The sequence below is a fragment of the Mytilus edulis genome, chromosome 7 (genome assembly GCF_963676685.1).
Source record: "Mytilus edulis chromosome 7, xbMytEdul2.2, whole genome shotgun sequence".
Taxonomy (NCBI): Eukaryota; Metazoa; Mollusca; class Bivalvia; order Mytilida; family Mytilidae; genus Mytilus; species Mytilus edulis.
Genome location: NC_092350.1, coordinates 17052778 through 17077744, shown reverse-complemented (window position 1 = coordinate 17077744; position 24967 = coordinate 17052778). Strand labels below are relative to the sequence as shown.

Sequence of the window (24967 nt, the reverse complement as noted above, 5' to 3'; positions counted from 1 at the left end):
ATGTTTTAACAAACCAAAGGCGAGAACTGATTCAGAAATCGCTTGACCCTATCAGTCCGTTTGACCGCCAAAAACACTTTTGGTAGAAAACTTTTGGCAAATAATACTTGGCTTCTACAAAAGGGATTGATTATAAATTTTGTTTTGTTCTTTATGATTTTAAGTTATAGCGGGTAAACAATTTTGACATCTGCCGCCGTATAGCCGATTCTGCATGCCGATAGTTTTTATAATACTCGTACAAAGAATCCCGTCAAATTTGGCCTGTCGTTATAGAAGGGAAAGATTAAGATTTGTTCTTAAGCCTGAAAATGGTGAGTTGTTGCCTGAAAGTAATTCTAAAATTTGAAGTTCATCAACTTCCTGTTTGTCGATAGTCTGAAATTTAACAAATTTTTCTTCGTTTCAATGAAGGGCAACGATCAGTCATGCAATAATATTATGTTAGCTCAATCAATTGCATTAATCGATTGAGGGGGAAACAAGTTTATTGGTCTTGTTTAGCATCAATTTGCTTTGGTGAGAGCTTTATATTTGAATTTCTCAATTAATACTGCAAATTCATTTATTTTCGTAGGAACGAATTTTTGTGGATATATATTTTTTATGTATATTTCAGTATAATCACAGTAATGTGAAGAAACATAATTTTAAAGGTTCATTTAAAAAGTCCATAATTGTTGTTCCTTTCTTTTGAATAACCATGAAATGCTAAAAAATGTAAACAACATGATATTATGTTATTAATTTCATGCGTCCAAAGTTATAACAATAATATCCTCAGGAACTGATTATCCACAAATAGAGTTATCGACCCAGTACTGTAAAAAAAATGAAAACTACACTTTATTAATTTCATGTTTCCGAAGCGCTTTTCTGGATTTAGTTTCATTACCGGTTTACAACAATCTGGTATGGTTTTGTCCTTATAGTGCTCGTAAATTTATTCAGCCCTCTATATTTCTAACCATGATCCTCGGATGTGTGTAATACAGAAAAAAACAGATAAAAATGTATACAAACACCAGTTTAAATCCAATAACAATAACCATATCTTATGCACCAGGTGAGCGTTGTGATTCCTTTATATCCGGAAACGATTATTTCATCTGAAAAGTTGAAACTAATTCGATTAAGGTTAAAATAAAACTGTTTTTAACTTCAATAAACTACTGTCGCCCTAATTTCTGCAATATCGTTGGAACTTTATTTCCATGGCATTACATATGTTGATGATTGTACTGATTATCTGTTTAAAGAATACAAATATTGATAGCTTGAGCGAGTTATCTAAACTGACGTATGATCATTTATACACAGAGGGATTAAAAGCGTTAGAAACAGGAAAATGGTTTCAGTGTGTTGGGTTTCTCAAAACAGCTATCGAAAGCAGGAAATTATATAAGGAAACAGTGTTTACCTGTAAATTAAAGTGCCGGTCAGAGTTTGTTGATAATCCAAACTTGAACACCATAGATGACATTTATGATTTGTTGAAATGGAAATCATTTTCAAAATTAGTTAAGGAATACCAGTGTACGAAAAGCTGCCAAGAAAATCAATTAGGGTTTGAACAGATTGAAAATTCTGAAGAAATCGACACAGATTTTGACAACCATGAACCATACAGACATCTTCAGATTTGTTATGAAGAGGTATTTATTTTTTCAAGTTAGAAATAATATTTATCGATCACTTTGTTACCATGTGAACTACGTTTTCTTTAATAGTATTATTTTTTTTGCGTACTAGTAATCAATTTTTTTTTAATTTTGTGTATGTTGATCAAGGAATATTTTTTTCTATAGAAAGTCGACTTCCCCTATATCACCGCCTTTTTCATATACGTATGAAGCAGACGTCACGCACGGCAGAAACTTTAATAGTCTGATAAGGAGTTAGCATTTTCGTTTAATGTCATGATTTTTTTTTACAGATGATTTCTAACTGTAATAATTTAAAGTTTGGTACAAACTTTGATGGCACTGACCTTATTGAACTTGAAGATATACTTATATATATATATACCAGTTGTGAAAAGGGAAGCGTTTTACAAGCAATTGAATAAGATTGTATATACAGGAAATATCTATAGAAAATTTAAGCGTACACAGCTTATTCACAATGGAAGACAACATAAACATAAAAAAGAAGATGTAGTATGATTGCAAATGAGACAACTCACAACCATGTTTGACAAAAGTAAATTTACGTTTCATGTATGACATGTAAAGTTTTTAATGTTTCAGTTAAAGAGATATACGGATGCATCATGTGCTGCTTATACATATTACCTAAGGAATCCTACAGATGAGGAAACTATTGATAGTATTAATACTTACAAAGAAGAGTTTAATGTTAACGAAAAAGACATCAAGAATTTAGAGACTAAAAAGTATCAGGTAATGGGATTCACGATCTGTTTTCAATAGGTATATAACTTGCACCAGAGCAGAGTAAATATCATTTCAAATTGCGAAAAACAAATTATCTGTAATCAACTTAATGCAAAAATAAGCATTATACAGTTTGCTCTATAGTAAAATACAGAATTTGTCTTATTCGCCGTTTCAGAATCTAATGCATCCTGAGTAATATTTTCAGATGTGGACACCAAAACGTTGTGATTGATTAGAAATGCCATAAACAATGGAAATTCAACCAATGACGTGGCGTTATTTTCATTTTGGGGTACGAACAATGAAATTACCCATGATTCTTTAGATTCTGAAACGGCCAATTACAACATCATACCACTCATATTTATAAAGACAATTTGAAACATTAGCTTCTTTAGTCTGTAATTGTGTAATCGGCAGAATGAGTTTTGGAATGATATTTGCATATATTATCCAATATCTTAGAGAATAGCACTAATAATGCATATTTAGATCTTGTAATTAACAATGATATTTTGTCCGCGCCAGGAATATAGAATCAAAGGTGAAGAGGTTTTTGATCAGAATGATTGGACTAAAGTAATTGAATGGATTGAAATTGCAACTAAGGAATACTATCAAGAGGAAGAAAGGTGCCGAGTAGAATGTGAAGATCATTTTAACCACCAATCTGCCGTAAACTTCATTCAGGCTATAGCTGGTAAGTGTTTATATTATTACCGTTACTCGTCAACAGCAACTTAATTAAACGTAACTACATTTGATACAAACATTATGTTACGGGTTAACATATTTGCGAGCATTCAATCCCCCCTCGTACCTGGAATAATGATGTTAAAACAAAACGTAAGAACAATAACATTAACGGTACCAATTTTTCTGCACCAAATGCGCATTTATTTAGCAAATAGTAGAGACGACCTGACATTTAGCACACACGGCTAAAAAAAGTAAAAAGACTTAAAACACGGAGTACTGACGATGCATACTAAAGCCATCATGACAAAGCTTGAGCTATGTCGGCTAGACAAAAAGTGCATATTAGGTAAATATGACAGTGATAAAATTGATAAAATCAAAGTACTGAAACGGTCAACAAATTTGTGATCGTGACTTTATAGAACTTTGTTTGTACTATCAGGAGCAACACGACGGGTGCCATATGTGGAGCATGATCTGCTTACACTTCAGGAGCACATGCGATAACCGGTTTTTGTTGGGTTAGTGTTGCTAGTATTTAGTTATATGGTTGTGTCTTGTGTTATGTTTGCCTGTTTGTCCTTTACTCTTTTTTCCATGGCGTTGTCAGTTTATTTTCGATTTATGAGTTTGAATGTCCCTCTGGTATCTTTGTTCCCTATTTTGTTATAAGCATATTGAGGTAAATGGAATGCAAGGGAAGAAAGAATTGTTGACGCTCATAGGGAAAAGAAACAACTTTAAAAATAGCGGTATGAAAAACGGAATATATACCAAATGTAATGCATATTTGAAAATACTATTTTTGTGTTTTTTTACTACTAGTAATTAACGGTTCTTAATCAAAAGGAAGTAAACAATTTGCATTTAAGTTTTAAAATCATATAATACTATAAAGATTATTAACTACGTATGACAATTCTATATATTGCTGGCAAATTACATTTGAAACATGTGGTGAAGTATTTTCAAATAAGGGCGTCATATATATAAACGTTTTTTACCGGATGAATACATCGAGTTAATTCATGCTTGTTTGGGGATTAGTTGTACATATACAAAACTAATGATCGGTAAAGCATGTGATACTTTTGTTAAACTTATGTTTTTATTTGTAATAAAATATCGTAATAAGCATTTATTTTTTCTAATATTTTTTTAATGTTTATTTTATACAAACCGAAAATTTAATAGTTAAATACAGTCTTATTCTTCCTCCTAGTCGGGCATCCTACAAATTTTGAATTTTTTTTGGTATACAAATATACGAATAATAGCATTAGACACTCATTTGAAAGGGGAAAAAACGACTGTAAACCAATTTGATAATAATGCAACTCGAACATGAAGATTTTATTGAAACACAACATATATACTAAGATATGAACGTTTTCGTGATCACTACTAACATTTATTTGGCGATGAATGTATTTTATTTTTTCTATTACCAAAAACGTTATATTCTATATAGCGTTATTTTCTTTCAGATCGATAGGTCATTGTTTCGAAGAATCAACCTGGACGATATCATATTTCAATGCAATATGCTTCCATTCTCAATTTTAGTCAAGACATAAAATAATGACCTGTGCGAGGTCATTATTTTCCTTTATATAAAAAAAAACAACTATAATTTAATTGAACAGTTTATTCGTATGATAGTTTATTTTGTGTTGCCATTTGGGGAATTTTTGTAAAGTTCCATCTTTGATAGGTTGAACAAAAAATCATCATTGACGCGCATTTTAACTTTAAAAACAAATAATGTAATGTTTTGTCAAATTATCGCTACAATAAATGGACATTATCATATATGTGAGATGAATTTAAAAGTAAAATTTTCATAACACTTTTGAAACAATGCATAGTCGTATGCAAGATATTTGAAAATCTTATTGACTCACATTGAATAGGAAATCATGATGTGACCTACATGTGTTGATATTCGTTTGAGTGTTACGTGTACATGTATTACGAGTACGTGCTATATTTGTGTCAGTTCTTAACCTTTTAAATAGAGATTAATACATGGCCTTTTCCATATCAGCCTGGGTATCATCCCGAGACCCCCATATCAGCCCGAGACGGAGTCGAGGTGCTGATATGGGTCGAGGGATGATACCCAGGCTGATATGGAAAAGGCCATGTATTAATCGCTTTATCATATACTTCCGACAATAGTTTTATGTAAGGCGAATAAACTAATGCAATAACTAAAACAGTCAAACATTTTATAAAGAAAATTAAAATTATGAATCAAATATACTATAGTTGTCCAACAACAGCATCATTAACTCGTTATATATTTATGGTAACATTTCCTATAGGTGTAATACCACCATTGATTTTTCCCTATTAGTCTTTGTTAAATTGGCACTTTTAAAAAAAATTGTATAGTATTTACCTTAATTTCAACCAAAGAAATACTTTGCATGTATAAAGTTTAATCCTTTCCAGTGATACAGTGAAAATTACACACTATATTTCATTGCATATAAGAAAGTAACCAGCACCGGAAGTAAACAACCCAATTTTTACACTGTTATTTAATGGTTACCTCCAAAATATTTTATAAGACCATCAAATAAAAAAAGAATGCTGCTTTCAGACATCCAACATACATATTTACGACTCAGAAAAAATTTAAGTGCACTGAAATGCAGGGTTAATTTTCTACAACTGTCAAATTCAAGGGAATATTTTTTTAGGCCTACTTTCGTATGCAACCGGATGTGACATACCATGATTTGGTTGTATTACACCTATAGAGGCATTTTGAAACATTGAAAATTTGGAAGAGTTTTACGATCATTACTACTCCATGTTTGTTGTACTATAAAATGATTCATAATTGTCAATGGCATTTGTTAGCAAGTATTAAACTATCCCCACAAAAGTTCCCGTAAATTTTGACGTCGTCATAAAAAACATCTGACGTCACAATGGAAAAGTAAACAACCGATACCGGAAACACCGGAAGTAACTTGCACGAGAGGCACTATTATGGGTTTTGTGCACGAGATGCACCTGATATGGGTTATCAGCCCGGGTGGGAAATTATGGCTTGTGTACTTCCGCTCATTACACATATGCAAAAGCTATCATATCAATGCTAAGTATATGATAAATCTATATATTCTTTTTACTAGTTAAATAACAGGTTAAATTCTGACGCAGTTCCACTGCTGATTTGTCTTTTTCTTTTATAGGTCAGTATATTTCTGTGTTAGAATGTCAACTGAAATGTCAAAGAAAGCTGAGCTTTATACATACAGATTACTTCCCAGATTTTGTTGGACAGAATTATCATCTTCTACAAACTGCATATTACAAAAGTGAGTAAACTATCACTAAGGTAAGCCTTTCCTTCTTCTGTTTTTAAGTTTCAGAAACAAACTAACTGCATTTATCTTGCACATGACTATATCACAAATCATTCAAAACCAATTTGTTGTAAACATAAAACAAATAGTTTTAAACATTTAACCATACAAAAACATGACCATATCAAAACCATAATGAAGTTTACTATATAAGGTTTGTTTTAATCATTTAAACTATCGCATTTGGTAAAGTTTAACAGTTTGAATGTCTCTTTGGTATCTCCGTTTTTTTATTCTTTCACGATCAATCACATGACTTTTCGCCATTTACTTATAATTTTTACGATCACGTGTCATGATATACCGAATGACAGTATAACTATTATCAGACCGGTCAAAAAACTTATCTTGACTTTTTAAAGATATCATTGAAACAACAGATTGTGTTTCTACTCTCACATTCTGGATTACTTTTGTTAGTAGATAAGTTAATACGTTTTGTAATGTTTAAGAATACTATTCGGTCGATTGACACGCTGTTTGTCAATAACAAAATGTACCTTTTATTGGTATTTTGTAATCTTATTTAGGTGGAAACGATAAAAAGGCCTTGGAATGCGCAGTTACTTATCTTGTTTTTAATCCAAACGACGAGGAAACTTTAAACAACAAAACATACTTCATGAAAAAACTGGGATATACAAGTGAAAAATTGAAAGCTCGTCAGGTAAAGAAGAAAAAACAGTTTGGAAAATTTGTTTTTTGAAATGCTTCTCAACTTATATTTTGGTTTCAACTATTATGAAATAAGCTCGATGGGTGAATCTTACTAATGTATTTTTGGCGAGACAAAAAAATTATACACAAAATTAAGCATAATGACTGAGCAACACGGACCATAAACGTTGCATGGTATGCAATATGACATCAAAATACACGTATTGAAATGAATTTCTCGGTAAACACATATTTAAAGTAAATTATAAGGAAAAGACTACCTCAACATCACATTAATATTTTTGCATAATACTTTTTGCATGTTATCTATCAAGGTTAGGCTGTTCAAATCGTAATACTAATGACCCAACCTGAGAATTATGGCTTATTTGGATTGTTTCCCGGTCCCACTTTTCCCTAACTGCAGTACTACGATTTATGACTAATGATAAGAAAATGAGAATCAAAGAAATTATAACTAAGATTGTTTTTTTCACTGGACGATTCATAAACCATATTATATTTTCATGCTTATAAAAAATAGTTCTGTATACTTATTACCTCTTTTTATCACTTGGTTAAAGGAAGCTGTAGAATATGAGAAGCGCAGAACGGATATGTTACAGTTGTTGTACTATATACAAGACGAACTCAATGAGATTAAGGAACACGGAGATAATGACGAAAACTTAAAGAATGTTGATGGGTCCGACAACAACCATGTAAGCTAGAGATTTCAAAAGTTCAGTTACAACTTGAATCTGATAAAAATAACTACTTATATTGCAGAAACAAAAAAAATGTGAGTTTATTTAAATTTTGATTTCCAAATGTATAGTGGAAAGGTATGCTAAATGTCATCGAATTTCAGGGTTGTGAGAGTATAATTCCTTAAAATAAGAATTTCATTTTCATATTCAAATCTTTAATTTTAGCTGATTACGCTGCTTATAAAGGTTATGACTACATTGATGTTATATTATTTTATCAGTCATTTGCTCGTTTTTCTATTCAAATGTCTGCTATTTTAATATTTTTGTTTTATTTTAGAATTTTATTAGTTTGAGCAGAGTCAGAATGAAGACATTTCTTTTATATTTTCAGTATTGATATGCTTAAATAATATACCTTAGATATTTCAGGAATAAGGATGGTACGAATTCTATATCCTCATTTTATGTTGCACTTCTGTAAATGGACAATGCAATTTCCCCTAGAAACTTTAAGGCTAAAACTATGTCCGCTTTTACTATGAAAATTCGTAAAAAAATATATCATAGAATGGAAAATTAATAGCACTTCTATTTTATTCAAAAAGGCGACAGTAGTATATCAGTGTTCAAATGTCACAAATCGATTGAGAGAAATCAAATCCGGGTTACAAACTAAAACAATGGGAAACATATCAAATATAATAGGAATACAAAGGATTAATAGGAACACTGAAAATCAACCAAAAACAAACTCCAACAAAAATAGTAAAACAAACTATTTGATAGCAACTGCCATATTCCTGACTTGGTACAGGACCGTGTTAAACGGCTAGACAAACCTCACGCTTTATGACCATGCCAACACATAGGGCTGTGCTGCATTTTTTTTTAAACTTATAAGTCCGAAATTCTAAGAAAAAATCAAAATCACAAAAATTCCAAACTCCGACGACATTTCAAAACAGAAAGTCCCAAATCAAATGGCAAATTCAAAATTTTAAACTCATCAAACGAAAGGATAACAAATGTCATATTCCTGACTTGGTACAGGTATTTTTTCTTATGTAGAAAATGGTTGATTAAACCTGATTTTATAGCTAGTTAAACCTCTGACTTGTATGACAGTTGCTTGAAATTCCATTATATTAACAACGATGATGTGTGAAAAAAACCAAATAGATACAATAGGTTAACACATCAAATTGGGTTACAGTATTCAAATTTCATTGTGTTAAAACCTTAATCACTATAAAACTAAGTTTAATCTTATACTTAAATGTTGTACTACCCCTAACTTTACTTTTGGTTTTCCATAGAATTCTATTTTCGCCGCTACCAAGTGTTATGATACTGGTAATATACCTAAAATGAAACATAGAGATCATACCTTGGAACCAGTGCGTAAACAAAACAAAATATCTATGAATATTAGATATCATGTATATCTCCTCAAAAAAGGTGTGATATGGGAAACAGCTGATTTACAAAGTGCAACCTATACTAACATTAATTCAAATAAAAAATCTATTTTTTTCACAACAAAATTTTAGATATCACAAGCATAGCCTTAAAGAATCACTTGATGGTTTGTGAACAGCTGTGTTTACAAAGTGCAACTTAAAAGTGTTTATTTCTAGAGTGTTGATTATGAAAACACATTTAATTAGTTTTTTATCATTTGTTTTTCAGGAGACCAAAATTCAAAGTGAACTAAGTTCCGGTACCTTAAAGAAACACGGAAATCATGTGAAACTTAATGAAAAAAATGGTTTCGGAGAAGCAGTGATTGAAAATGACAGAATCATAGCTGATGGGTTCCTAAATAAAAACCAGTGTCAACAACTAATAAACTTTACAAATGTATGAATCACCTTTCCAGAGACATTTAAATGAGCACCGTGACATAGGCAATATATATTGTTTTAAAAATACAAAATAGTATTCAATAAAGATGAAAAGTCTTTAAGATTTCCAAATTTGTCTACTAAAAACAATTTCATTTCCTATCACATACTCTTTCTTTATAACACTATCGAATTTTTTTTTTGAATCTGCCAGTCCTGTAAAAAGTAAAATCACAAAAATACGGAGCTCCGAGGAAAATTCAAAACGGAAATTTCCAAAACAAATGGCAAAATCAAATGCTCAAACACGTCAAACGAATGGATACCAACTGTAAGATACTGCATGTGTTGTAATTTCATAACATACTCGGCCTTCTAACAATGTAGCCTTCAAAAAGATTTGAAGTATGATAAACATATAATGATGCTTGGATTGAAACATTATCAGAGTGTTTAAAACAAAAACAAAAAACATATAATGCTATATAAATGTTTTATGTCTGTCGCATAAATCAAGCGTTTGCCTTAATTTCAAATTTTCATTAATTATTCATCGGTTTAAACAACTATTGTCTCTTTTGTACTTTTTATTCCAGATAGTGGGACCGAATTCTGATGGCCTTTGCATTCTGAATATAGCTGATAGCTTAGAGGTACAATATTTGTTGCTTTGTTATTCAATGAGTTGGCATTATTGAAAGGGACAGGCAAATTGAAAGCTTTTGGTTATTTAATGGTAGTGAAAGAACAAAAACCTAAAAATATAAGTATCTGTTGTATTTGTTGACAATCAGGTGTCATTTAGATTAAAGAGCAAACATTGCCTCGAGGTCACTACAATGTGTACACGTCCGGTTATAGTTATATCATTTTATGTGTTACCGTGTACTTTGAAGTTAATTTCGAATTAACGTATCGGACTTATACACACTATCATATATAAACATCAGTTATGATTTTGAAATGTATGCTATCTTTGTCATTGGCCATATTGTTACTATAAGTCTTACATTCAGTAATCATTAATCATTGTATTCGCATTGTAACTATGTGATATTTTGGTAGAGAATTTTCCATATTGTAAGATTTATGCAAACTGTATACTTGAATTGTCTCTGAAAAAAATTTGGTGCATATATACTCATCACAGACACAACAACCAAAATTCCGAACGTCAAACTCGCGTTTCGTCAACAAAAGACTCATAAGTGATGTTAGAATAGATCTGCATCAACCCTGTGGTTGTATTTAAACTCATCACAGACATCAGGAACTGAATTAGGTTCACAATACGCTTTGTATGTCCAAAAAAAACCTCACGATTTAGGCTCGAATCAACAAATTGAATGGGATGTGTTTCTCACAAAGACGATGTGATACACCATACCAAACTTGATATACCTGACACTATGGTAATAAGGAGCAATTGATAAATAATATCATTACTGTGTTTCAAATAGAAATGTCAAACTTTGATTCCTTTGAAAAAAAATCCATGCCTTTCGATAAAAAATGAAAATGATAAAGAACACACTATGTTTTAGTATGAATAAATAAGCTACATATTGAGTTCAGCGTTGAATTAAAAGCAACATCCTTGTATATTCTGAAACTTGACATTATTATAAATTTTATTCACAGCATGCAAAGAAAAACACAAAGTTGGAAAATTCTTTAAGATTGATTTCATGGGCTGGTGATCAGGGTCGAAATGCCATGGCCAATTTGTATAACAAGACAAAGTTATTTGTTGAAAATTCTTTCATTGTTTGTGATGATCCTGAGAGAGATGATCAATGTACGTATTATCACTACAAATTAAATAGTGCAATATTTACATGAAATACATTTCCGAACCACATAAGCAAACGGATAACTCTGCAAATACTGTTTACAACAGGGTATCAGAGTCATTTAATCCATGAGTATACACTTCGATTTTCACAACATTGCAAAAAATGGTGGACGTTTCGTCCCCGAGGGTATCATCAGCCCAGTAGTCAGCACTTCGGTGTTGACATGCATATCAATGATATGGTCATTTTCATGAATTTCCTGTTACAACACTTTGAATTTTTAGAATAACTAAAGATTTTCTTATCCCAGGAGAAGATTACCTTAGCCGTATTTGGTACAATCTTTTTGGAATTTTGAGTCCTCAATGCTCTTTTTTTACTTTTTACTTGTTTGGCTTTATAACTATTCTGATCGGAGCGTCACTGATGAATCGTGTGTAGACGAAACGCGAGTCTGGCATATTGAATTAAAATCCTGCTACCTTTGATAACTATTTACACCACTGGGTCGCTGCCACTGCTGGTGGACGTTTCATACCAGAGGGTATCACCAGCCCAGTGGTCAGCATTTCGATGTTGACATGCATATCAATGATATGGTCATTTTTAGCTCACCTGGCCCGAAGAGCCAAGTGAGCTTTTCCCATCACTTGGCGTCCGTCGTCGTCGTCGTCGTCGTCGTCGTCGTCCGCCGTCGTCGTCGTCGTCCGTCGTCGTCTGCCGTCGTCGTCGTCCGTCGTCGTCTGCCGTCGTCGTCGTCGTCCGTCGTCGTTAACTTTTACAAAAATCTTCTCCTCTGAAACTACTGGACAAAATTAAACCAAACTTGGCCACAATCATCATTGGGGTATCTTGTTTAAAAAAATGTGTGGCGTGACCCGGCCAACCAACCAAGATGGCCGCCATGGCTAAAAATAGAACATAGGGGTAAAATGCAGTTTTTGGCTTATAACTCAAAAACCAAAGCATTTAGAGCAAATCTGACCGGAGTAAAATTGTTTATCAGGTCAAGATCGATGTGCCCTCAAATTTTCAGATGAATCCGACAACCCGTTATTGGGTTGCTGCCCCTGAACTGGTAATTTTAGGGGAATTTTTGCTGTTTTTGGCTATAATCTTGAATATTATTATAGATAGAGATAAACTGTAAACAGCAATAATGTTCAGCAAAGTAAGATTTACAAATAAGTCTACATGACCAAAATGGTCAGTTGACCCCTTTAGGAGTTATTGACCTTTATAGTCAATTTTTAACCATTTTTCGTAAATCTTAGTAATCTTTTACAAAAATCTTCTCCTCTGAAACTACAGGGCCAAATTAATCCAAACTTGGCCACAATCATCTTTGGGCTATCTTGTTTAAAAAATGTGTGGCGTGACCCGGCCAACCAACCAAAATGGCCACCATGGCTAAAAATATAACATAGGGGTAAAACGCAGTTTTTGGCTTATAACTCAAAAACCAAAGCATTTAGAGCAAATCTGACGCGGTAAAAGTGTTTATCAGGTCAAGATCTATCTGTCCTGAAATTTTCATATGAATCGGACAACCTGTTGTTGGGTTGCTGCCCCTGAAATGGTAATTTTAAGGAAATTTAGCTGTTTTTGGTTATTATCTTGAATATTATTATAGATAGAGATAAACTGTAAACAGCAATAATGTTCAGCAAAGTAAGATTTACAAATGAGTCAGCACGACAAAAATGGTCAGTTGACCCCTGAAGGAGTTATTGCCCTTTTTAGTCAATTTTTAACCATTTTTTCGTAAATCTTAGTAATCTTTTACAAAAATCTTCTTCTCTGAAACTACTGGGCCAAATTAAACTAAACTTGGCCACAGTCATCATTGGGGTAACTTGTTTAAAAAATGTGTGGCATGACCTGGCCAATCAACCAAAATGGCTGCCACAGCTAATAATAGAACATAGGGGTCAAATGCAGTTTTTGGCTTATAACTCAAAAACCAAAGCATTAAGAGAAAATCTGACAGGGTTTAATTGTTTATCAGGTCAAGATCTATCTGTCCTGATGTTTTCACATGGATCAGACAACCCGTTGTTAGGTTACTGTCCTGAATTGGTAATTTTAAGGAAATTTTGCTGTTTTTTGTTATTATCTTGAATATTATTATAGATAGAGATAAACTGTATACAGAAATAACGTTCAGCAAAATAAGATTTACAAATAAGTTTTACATGACCAAAATATTCAATTGACCCCTTAAGGAGTTATTGCCCTTTATAGTTAATTTTTAACATTTTTCATAATTTTTTGTAAATTTTTAGAAAATATTTTCCACCGTAATTACTGGGCCAAGTTCATTATTTATAGAGATAATTGTAGCAACAAGAATGTTCAGTAAAGTAAGATCTACAAACACATCACTATCACCAAAACACAATTATGTCATGAATTTATCCGTGTCCATTGTTTAATATGCACAAGACCAGGGTGAGCGACACAGGCTCTTTAGAGCCTCTAGTTATAAATTTCCTGTTACAAAACTTTGAATTTTTAGAAAAACTAAGAATTTTCTAATCCTAGGAGTAGATTACCTTAGCCTCATTTGGTACAACCTTTTTGGAATTTTGAGTCCTCAATGCTCTTTTTCACTTTTTACTTGTTTGGCTTTATAACTATTTTGATCTGAGCGTCACAGATGAGTCTTATGTAGACTAAACGCGCGTCTGGCGTATTAAATTGAAATCCTGGTACCTTTGATAACTATTCAAGTATATAGAAAGTTTACTTCATAAGATCAAGAATGTTTCGTTTTCAGTATAAAATTAAAAAGAGATGTGGTGTGATTACCAATTAGACAACTATCCATCAGATTAAATATAGATTAATATTATAAAATGATTATATGCCACCATGCAGCCTTTAACAATGACAAAAAACACATATGTCGTATATTCGATTATAAAACGCTCCGACATGAAAAATGTAAAACAACCCAAGCTAGAAGTCAACGGGCTTATTTATATAAACAATATATGAAAACCAAATATTCAGTGTCAGATTCACTGCATATAGACAGACAGTGTTTATTGTCATTTTTTATTAACATTTATACAAACTTTACTGATTCTCTGATTAAACCGTAAAAGATATACACTTTTTAAGAGTTAGACAATGATCATACATTTATAATCATGATTCCAAAGTTTTCAGAATTATTTACAGATTCAGAAGATTGCATACCACAAGAGTATGGTAGTTGTTTAACTGCAGAAGAGATTGACGACCAAGAACTCATAAATGATAAGTTTGTGTAAGTTGGATCTTACTTCTGATTTACATTACTTAGTCATCAACGTCATAGTTTTGAAACGAATGATTCCAGTAAATTTTGTTTTAGATGTATACGTTTGAAATAATTTTGTACAGTTGTATAATTAGTCTGAGTAAATACTTTCAGGCTGCCTTTGATTGCCCGTTCGATGCATCCTGGTTCAAAACTCGTCGCATGAAGTTCTAAGCAACAGTAAAGTTCCAATCATGTTTTTTCAGCAATTTGCAAAGGTTACAAAGGAGTTCAATACATCTGGGTTTTTTTTACACCAATTGCATTAACATATACTAATATATTATATCAACATACTAATGAAAAACCACTAATACTACAAACTTATTACAACTGTCATGGGATTAAGCAGCTTATTCGAAAGTGAAAGGAAAGGGTTTATTTTTTTGTTTTATTTGCATTAAAAGATGTTTTCATAACTTTTGAAAGGCCATATTATGACACCAAATACTAAACATGCACATGTAACCTGAAAACACTGCACAATATCACTACAAAACATATCTTCTCTGATTAGCTGTAGATATAGAACCCGGTAGTCTCATTAGAGTACATGTAAGGTCGATTTTGTTTAGGAGGTCTTATAATAGGTCTCAGATAATGTAATGAAACCATGCTATCTGCATATTTTGTTACCACGCTTGTAAAGGCATTTGTACCTTCTCAACATATCTTATCAATAAAATCTATGTCCTTCTCTTAGTTCCGTTTTATCATTTTGTAGAGTTTCAATCTTATTGACTGATGAAAAGGAACCAGGGCATTTTAGTTTTCTTGACAGAAGACACAAAAGAGAAGTATATAAAATTATTCAATTTGATTTTAATAAAATCACAAAAGTACCAAACTCAGAGGAATATTTAAAACGAAAAGTCCCTTTTCAAATCACAAAATCAAAATCTCAAACACATCAAAGAAAAGATAACCACTGTCATATTCTTGACTTGATACAGGCATTTTCTGAAGGATGAAGAGTTGCTGATCCACAACTGCTGCTGGCAATGGCATTAACTAAATCACTCCATTGCACTAACTTATATTGTGATGATCAAATTATTTGTATCGCTCTATTTAGGGTCAAGTCACTACATTGCCTAGCTGACTTGGTATAGGCATTTTCTTGTGTAGAAAATGGTGGATTAAACATGGTTGTATAGCTAGTTAAACCTCTCCATTATATGAAAGTCGCTTAAAATGCAAAGAAGTGTTTCCTTCTTTTGCATTTATTTCTAAGAACATATATCAAAAGGTATTTCTGAGGACTTCTATGAAGTCTAGAATTCATTACATTTGAATAATTTATTTCCGATATAAAGTGGCACTGCTAATCCAAATCAACATACTCATCATACATTCTCCCTGCATTATTAAGATATATTATCAAAATCATTTTACTTTGCTTAGAATAAAAAAAAACATTGTCATACTCCATAAATGAATCATCTACAATAATCTTTATTTTTTTGAATAAATGCATTTTAAAAAAGGGTAGAAGCTACGAAATATTAAAAAATATACTATTTTTTGTTTGTTCAATTATCAATGGAAGGCAAAATTGTGAAATAATAATTCAATTTTAGCAGCCAGTCTTGTTCAATTTGAACACTTAGCTAGAAATTGGTTATGCATGAATTAGGCATGTTCAGTTGTTTACAGGAACAAAATTAATGTCAGCAAGTATAAGCCATGTGATTGAGTGGTTCGATCCATAAAACTCATTTGTATACAGGTAAAACGATGATCAAATATTTTATACCTATTACATTACATGAAATCAAACTGACCTAGAAAACTCCAATTGCACGATTTAGCTGTCTATTTACATCTTTATCTGTGTTTATATCGGGTTATATGACTACCAGCCATCGTTGGGGTTGCCTCGATGGTTAAATATATGACGTCTAGATTAAGATACACACGAAATGCTGTCATATGTTATCGAGCCAATGCGATGTAAATTGTTTATTTTAGACTTTTTTTAATTTAGATATACGCTTTTGTATGTTATAAATAAATATCAGAATTTGAGTCGAATCGGTGAACATGAATTTGATAGTGCCTGCTCCTTTTATATAACAACATTATTGTATCAGGAATATTTATTCATTTAAAATCTGTACTTAACTATTAACCTTGTTTGTCAATGCAAAATGAAAGTCTTTTACGTAGTTTAACTTAAAAAACATAACCGTACAACAAAATGTGTTAATGAAATATTGTGATGAAATTGACAGATGTCTGTAGTGGCAAAATGTGGACGAGTTGTTGGCTTTAGATTATCCGACAGACACAGATCAGAGAGATCAGAATCAGAGAGATGTTCCATGGTTTTCATTTATTCATCTAACAGACAAGAGGACAATGCAATAAAAACCTATCTTATGGACTTAGATAAAAGACGTAATGAAGTTAAAAAAACGAACACAGAAGACATGCGGGAATTTTATGAGAATGGTACAAACAAATTTATATGTATGATTAAATCAGAACTTAATAACACAAAAATGGACATCGGTAATTACAGCATTGTTTCGAAACTAACTAAGAAAGTTTAACAGGTTTTTCTATTAAAATAAAGTAACATAACTTAATGGAAAAAAGACTTTAAGCTAATTGATTTTTTTACAGAATATTAACATGTTTCGTTTAGAAAGGTTATTCCGTTTCTTATAAATTTGTTACTTCTTTTCAAAAAATTCTACTCGGGAAAATTCACATTACAAATAGACATCTCGACGACCGTTTAAGAAGTGTAACATTCAAATTAAGTATGGTTATATAACTTAAAATTAACTATGCGTTGCTGGTATCGCAAATTTTGATTGCAATTCTTACATTTTAGGTGTTAGAATTATCATGGGTGAAAAAGAATTAGGAAGTAATCTAAAATTTGCAGCTGACGGACTTCTAACTGAAGAGCAGTGTCAAGCACTGATTGAGATCAACCAGGTAACGAGAAAGAACCAATCTCCCTGCATTAAATTTGCACTGTTGCAATTCCAAAAAAGTATACAATATCCCAATGTTATGTGTGTACTTTGGGGTTGTAGAAAAAATACGTAAAACTAAAGTAGTACTAACTTTATGATAGATTCATACGGATTTCAACAACTTGAAACTTTTGAGTATTCATTCAATCAGGCAAAATAATAATGTTCTTAAAAACAATATTTTGTTGGAAGAGAAGCTATATACATTTGTTTAGATAGTTTTATTCATTTGTATGCTCCACCTACGATAGTAGAGGAGCATTGTGTTTTCTGGTCTGTACGTCCGTTCGTCCGTCTGTTCGTTCGTCCGTCCGTTCGTCCTTTTCGTCCGTTCGTCCCGCTTCAGGTTAAAGTTTTTGGTCAAGGTAGTTTTTGATGAAGTTGAAGTCCAATCAACTTGAAACTTAGTACACATGTTCCTTATGATATGATCTTTGTAATTTTAATGCCAAATTAGAGTTTTTATCCCAATTTCACGGTCCACTGAACATTTAAAATTATAGTGCGAGTGGGGCATTCGTGTACTGGGGACACATTCTTGTTGTATTATATGTTTCTCGTTGTAAAATTAACATAAAACACAGATTATAACAATAGTGTCTTCAGCAACAATGTTCAAGGCTGAGTAAAATTTTAGTTTTATTGGTAAATTTTGTGTCTTTAATCTTTAAGTATATTGTTTATCAGTGATATAATCAAATTCTCCAATGAAGAATTATTCGGATCTCGATCCCTTGTGTGATACAGATGCACGAAGAATTTGATGGACGTCTTAAAGGTTCACTTATTGATTTGCAAACGCCTTTATGAGTTTGGAAAACTTGTAATCAAGAATAAAAGTCTGTCCTAGTTCGTCATTAACTTTTTGATTTTTATATCTTTTCCTGTCACAGAAATTCAATCTTAGACTAATTTTTTATAAGGCTGACCGTGATATAGTGTTGAAGTGAAGTCAATAGAATTGTTTATTCCGAATGCTTGTTATTGACAGAGTTCAATTATTTTATCGTTATGTCTATTCAAAACTTATTCCTTTGTGATATATTCAACGCTGTAACAGAAGTATGAAATGTATAGGTTTTGATGTTATATTTCTTCTCATAGGATTTTGTCTAATGCTTAGTCCGTTTCTGTGTGTGTTACATTTTAATGTTGTGTCGTTGTTCTCCTCTTATATTTAATGCGTTTCCCTCAGTTTTGGTTTGTTACCTCGATTTGTTTTTTGTCCATGGATTTATGAGTTTTGAACAGCGGTATACTACTGTTGCCTTTATTTATAAAAAAGGAAATTTCCATAGGAATTATTTGTTTTCAAGCAGAAGAGGAAAGAACAAAGGACCAATCAAAATCATGATTTAGAGAAAAACAAACAACACGAATATCAGTCGAAAAAGAAGACAAACAACATCCCATTCACAAAACTCCACACTGTAAGCATAAATTGTGTAGCATTTGATAGCTATGCCGTTTATCTAGTAAACTTAGTTACAAATATATTTCTTTTTTAGGAAGGAGCTATTGGTGGAGACGGATTTGATTATAAAAAATCTCCTATGACTAAAAGTGAAATATTTGCTGGACTTACTCTTAGTAGAGCTGCAGAGGTAACTCTCGATATATTAATATAAAATAAATCGAAGATTTATCATTTTATTAAATGTATGGATCATCATGTCCCCTATGAGAATTAGACCCCAGCAAGGATTTGAAAATGAGTCTATTTCAAGCAATAAATGTAAACTAATAATACATCATGACATATAAAAAGGCAACAGTAGTTTACTGCTGTTCGAAAGTCATAAATTGATTGAGAAAAAAAATCTGGGTTATATTTTATAGAAATTAGTTTAGTTGCATACATAGTTGTCGCAATTTGAAATTTTTAGATTAGATTCACAGTTCTTTTCAGAAAGCATGCAAAACAAAACATTGATCAACTTGCTTGCTATGTTTGCTTGGTTGTTTGCAAACAATAGGTAGGCGGAATTTCAGTCAGTTTTTATATATATTGGGATTTGATTGGACAATATGAATTGATATGACATGAATGTAATGTTTATTGTGCAATCAAATTCCAGTAAATAGTAAACAAACATCCAAACAAATATAGCAAGCAAGTAAATAAATGATTTGTCTTGCATGCTTTTACAGAAGTGCTGTAATAAATTAGATACTATCTAGCTGAACCTTTAATCATTGTACCAGGAGATATAAAAGGTTTTTTTGTGTTTCCTTTTCTGGTGATCAATTTTATTCAAAAGACTCATTAATGTAAAGCCAGTTATGGTGTCATTTCTGATATTTCCTATTAAATTTGTATGATTTCAGCTATTCTTCTGTTGTAGTTGGCGTACGCTGGTATACTCAGTAAGCAGGCACTTCAGCTATTTCTAGATGCAAGTGATTATGGAAAAGTTTTGGTAGAAAAGTACTTCAACTTGACTCAGCCATTATACTTTGATTATACTCAGTTGAATTGCAGGACTGCTGTAGAAGGTATTTTTTTATCTTGAGTTTTGTGTGTTCTTCATATTTCGAAAATGAAATTTTACTTTTCTGGATTTATATTCATTAGGAGCAATTTAACAAAACGATTGAAAGTCAGGGATTTCTGATAACATCGAAACGGATGAAGCCATATGATGAAATGTCCTGACTTACCAACAGGAATGTTATACAAATATACCATGCTTACAAAGAGTAGTTGACACAAATACCGGTTAGAGGTAAATTTATTTTCACATCAGTTAGCGAAAGAAAGTTGTTTACATTGAAACCAGTATTTTTGGTAAATACCCTCTGTAAACGTAATACAATCGCTTAATTCCATCAAATTCTCTTTGTATCCATCTAAACGAAAATGTTGCTCTCTGTCATTGACTTAAAGTATCTTCTTAACATGTTGTCTTAAATAAACATCAATCAATAAAAAAAAAAATAAGCCAATATAAAAAAAGAACTATTCTGTTTATAATGTTTTTATTCAGCATGGTTATTATTTCAGGTGCACAAACGGGTAGAGAGGATTTGAGTCACCCAGTACATGGAGATAACTGTGACATACAAAAAGATGGATCATGTATACGAAACCCTTCTGGATATGTACACAGAGATTATAGGTAATCCAGTTAACATATTCTCTTATTCTAAACGGACCTTAACTTTATTCTGTAAGTAAATCATATTTGTATTACCAGTTTAATTTTTTACTATTTCGACATCCATCAGAAACCGGGATTTATTACACTAGTATTTTGAACACATGATAACACAATATAATGCTTTATTTTCGAATTAAATTTTGATTACTATTCTAATTTTTACCTATTAATTTATGTAAACAAAACAATGATATCAAGAACAACACTTTCATACTATTTACATCCAATATTCTCTAGTGAAAAACAGTTACCCGGAATAAAAACAGGGTGGAATGAATTTACGCTTACATATAACTAGCGAGTAGTGATAGTTTAGAAAAATAAATATTTTATAAATGCTCCTTTTGAAAAGGTATCCAAAAAAGATATCTATATTACAGCTCGCTTTTATATCTGAATGGTGACTTTGAAGGTGGTGAATTCTTCTTTGCTCATAACAATTGGTCAGCGCAGGTACATTTATTGTAATAATTAAGTGCTAGTCAAACTTAGTTTACGGTAAACATAACATTAAGCATTATGAGAAATGTCATTGTGTGTACCCGAAAATGTCATGAAACTGGTTAACTTTCAATTGTTAATGAAGTTGTTAGGCACTCGCTACGTTTTGATGCAAACTTTTAAAATATTACTCAGATTCATCAGATTCTGGAAAGGTGATCAGAAATAAGACACAAAACTACAACTTGAAGTTGTTATTTGTAACTTTTGATGTTATCGACATGTGGATGGACATTCGTACATTATCAATATGGAGCCTTCATATTTTGATACGTGTTATTTCAAATTGTTAGAAATGTGTCATTTAGATATTTTAAATTCACTTCATAGATCGTATAAAGATAATCGTACATGTAACATGGAGATGTGATTTGATTGCCAATGAGACAACTATCCATAAAAATGCGAACAATCAGGAATTCATACAATTGCAGTCTTTTTTCCCCGAGTTTTACTATAATCTCCTACTAACACAAACCAGTGAAAAGCAACGACATACGATAACTTTTTAAAATTATACATTTCTTAGTCTAGTAAGGTTAACAATATAATGGTTACATTTATAATATCGAAATAGCATTTTATCAAATAAAAACAGATTTTGTTTAATATGATCACGTGGATGGGTACTATACTACAGAATTTAGAAATAAAAATTGTCAACGAAACAGAGACTGATTCTGAAACGTTCGTTTGCTTATCAAGCACTTCTAAAGAATACAGAACTCTCCAGAAAAACCTTGTTGTACTACTAGCTTACTTCTCGCAAATTTTGATGGCGAGCTGTATAACGGTTAAAAATAACATAACATGATATTAAGATTCCATTATTGGTCTCGATAATATATCATACTCTGAGTTTTAATCCGTTTTCTAAGTTCTTGCCATTTAGTAAAGACATTTGATTTGAAACAAATGATTTTGAAAATCTAACATGTAACATATATTGTAAGAAAGGTTACAATTTTCTTTGTGGATACCTGAATAATTACAATCTGCCTTCCTGTTCTTTGTAGGTTTCCATCAAACCCAAATGTGGCATGATTGTAGGGTTTGATTCTGCTGAATTCCACGGTGTTAAGGCAGTAACAAAGGGTAAACGTTGTACACTAGCTATGTGGTATACCCTAGACAAGCGATTTGAGGAAAAGACTAGAATACAAGTCAGAAAAATATTAGACAAAATAACAAATGAAGTAGATGCTCAAGAACACAATCAATATACCACAATTGAGAATAAAAACAATAATGAAAAAGTGAAAATGCAAGAAAAAGAAGGACACAACACAAAAGAAAAGAATATACATTACCAAGAGAATAGTGATAACAAAGAGGCATCGGTTCGAAAGAAACCCTTCGACAAACATAGTAAAGAATTTGAACAAAGGGTAAAAAATAGAAAAGACAAAGAGTTTTATAATCAAATACATTTAAATTCACATGCAGACAATGAAATAAAGAAAGATGACGAACCAGACAGAAACAATTCTGTCCAAGAAACTGAAGAAAATGAAACACCTGAAGAAGATGACGGTGTAACGATTGAAGTTGTTGAAGATGATGATATAAATGAACCAGAAACTCCTTATGACAAGGGACAAACTTTGGATGCAAAACATAATGCACATACAGAGTTATAATAAAACGTGATTTTTTTTATTTCTGTCAATAAAAAAACGACATTTATCTCATTATACATTGAACAAATAACAGGAATTACCCAGATTATTGTACAGTTACAACAATCTATACCTACGACCAACACCAAACTCTTCTCAGAAAAAAACCCCAGGCGTACAGAGAAACCAAATGTAACAAATACGAATACTGTACGCCAGACGCACGTTTCGACTACATAAGACTCTTCAGTGACGCTGAGATCAAAATAATTATAAAGCCAAAACAAATACAAAGTTGAAGAGCATTGATGACCAAAAATTCCAAAACGTTGTGCCAAATACGGCTCAGGTAATTTATTCCTGGGATAAGGAAATACTTAGTTTTTCGAAAAATTCAAAGTTTTGTAACAGAAATTTATATAAATGACCATATAATTGATATTTATATCAACACCGAAGTGCCGACTACTGGGCTGGTGATACCCTCAAAACATAGTTAAGTTAAATGTTTTTTTCTTGAAAAAATTTCGTATGATCAGTTTAACTGAGCTGGCAAGTCAGTAACTGTTTGTAGTTTGTTTTGTCAACTCACGTTGATCATTGTTACTTTCCTTAGTTTCTTCTTTTACCTATTCTTACATTGCAATCGGACTTCTTTTAGTCTGAGTTTTAATGTGCGTATTGTTGTGTGTCTGTAAATTCCCCATTGGCTAGAGATCAAGGGTAGAGTTGAGATCTCACAAAACATCCTCAACCCCGCCACATGTATGTACCTGTCCCAAATCAGGTACCTACAGCCTTTGTAAGTCTTGTGAATTTTTTGAATTTCCGTTCATATGTATATTTCGAAGTGAAGTGTTGGGTCCATTTCGCTGATCTAATTTACATTATTGTTAAAGGGCTAGCTGAAGTTCGCCTCCGGTTTCGGGTTTCCAGCTGCGTTAATACCCATTGGTATCCTTGGTCTGTTTTCTGAATCTTTTGTTGGGTTATATATATATAAAAAAAAAAAAAGAGGATGGGGTATGATTGCCTATATGACAAATCTCCATAAGTGACCAAATGACACAGAAATTAACAACTATTTGTCAACGAATGGCCTTTAACAATTAGCAAAGTCCATACCGCATCATCAGCTATAAAAAGGCCCCGAAAAGACAAAAACAATTCAAAAGAGAAAACTAACGGCCTAATATATGTACAAAACAGTAAACGAAAAACAAATATGTAACACATCAACAAACGATAACCACTGAATTACAGGCTATTCCGCACTCAGTATCTTAAAATATGTTATACAAGGACACAATCGGTAAATTTACAATTGAATAATATGCCAGGAAACGACATGTACGATGAAACTGACTCACATTTGAACGATATTATACCGGAACCAATGTCATAAATACTTACAACACATGGTCATTAAATGTTTAACAACATATTCAGTATTAATTTAAATTTCAACAGTATACCAGATGTGCATTTTGAAATCTACTGTCCCTTCCGTTATTTTCTGGCCCAAAAAGTTGAAATCAAATACATAATACATAAGCAGATAAAACAGAACACTATCCCTCTGGTATCTTTTTCCCTCTTTTATGAAAATAGCATAAAGAGGTATTTGCTAATTAATGTGCAATAATTTCTAGATAGATATGACAGGTATAGACAGAGACAATTACTAATACCGAGCATGTTTTATCTATTATAAATGTTGCATCCATGGATATGAACAGGCGTAAGTTTAAGACAACAGTAGTTATCGATGTTTAAATATCGAAAATCCATTAGAACATTCAAATCAAGATCGTACCAATAATTGAGGAAATCGTGTGGACTCTTAACGGAACTAGAACATGTGCGTCGACAGTTTAATCGTCTCCAGCTATATCTTC

At 32.0% G+C, this 24967-nt stretch overlaps 2 protein-coding genes across 2 annotated transcripts in view; both read left to right on the top strand.

Annotated features, from left to right (window-relative positions):
- LOC139480884 (trifunctional purine biosynthetic protein adenosine-3-like) overlaps positions 1-24967 on the top strand; it is a 483263-nt gene that overhangs the window by 141400 nt on the left and 316896 nt on the right. The gene's annotated exons all lie outside the window — the stretch shown is intronic.
- Positions 842-23109, top strand: LOC139480868 (prolyl 3-hydroxylase 1-like). Its single transcript, XM_071263798.1, has 18 exons — positions 842-1655; positions 2250-2402; positions 2928-3099; positions 6308-6433; positions 7012-7148; positions 7723-7860; positions 9541-9711; positions 10292-10348; positions 11337-11493; positions 14678-14765; positions 15523-15595; positions 17033-17252; positions 17641-17747; positions 19297-19392; positions 20134-20284; positions 20793-20907; positions 21330-21402; positions 22467-23109. Exons 1-18 carry the CDS (start codon positions 1215-1217, stop codon positions 23088-23090), a joined length of 3099 nt encoding a protein of 1032 aa, XP_071119899.1. The 5' UTR covers positions 842-1214; the 3' UTR covers positions 23091-23109.

Excerpts from the sequence above, each read along its gene's own strand:
- LOC139480868 (XM_071263798.1), top strand. The coding sequence starts at position 1,215 with ATGGCATTACATATGTTGATGATTGTACTGATTATCTGTTTAAAGAAT. Across the intron at positions 3,100-6,307 it reads CTTCATTCAGGCTATAGCTG|GTCAGTATATTTCTGTGTTA; the intron begins GTAAGTGTTTAT and ends TTTCTTTTATAG. Across the intron at positions 20,908-21,329 it reads TATGTACACAGAGATTATAG|CTCGCTTTTATATCTGAATG; the intron begins GTAATCCAGTTA and ends TCTATATTACAG.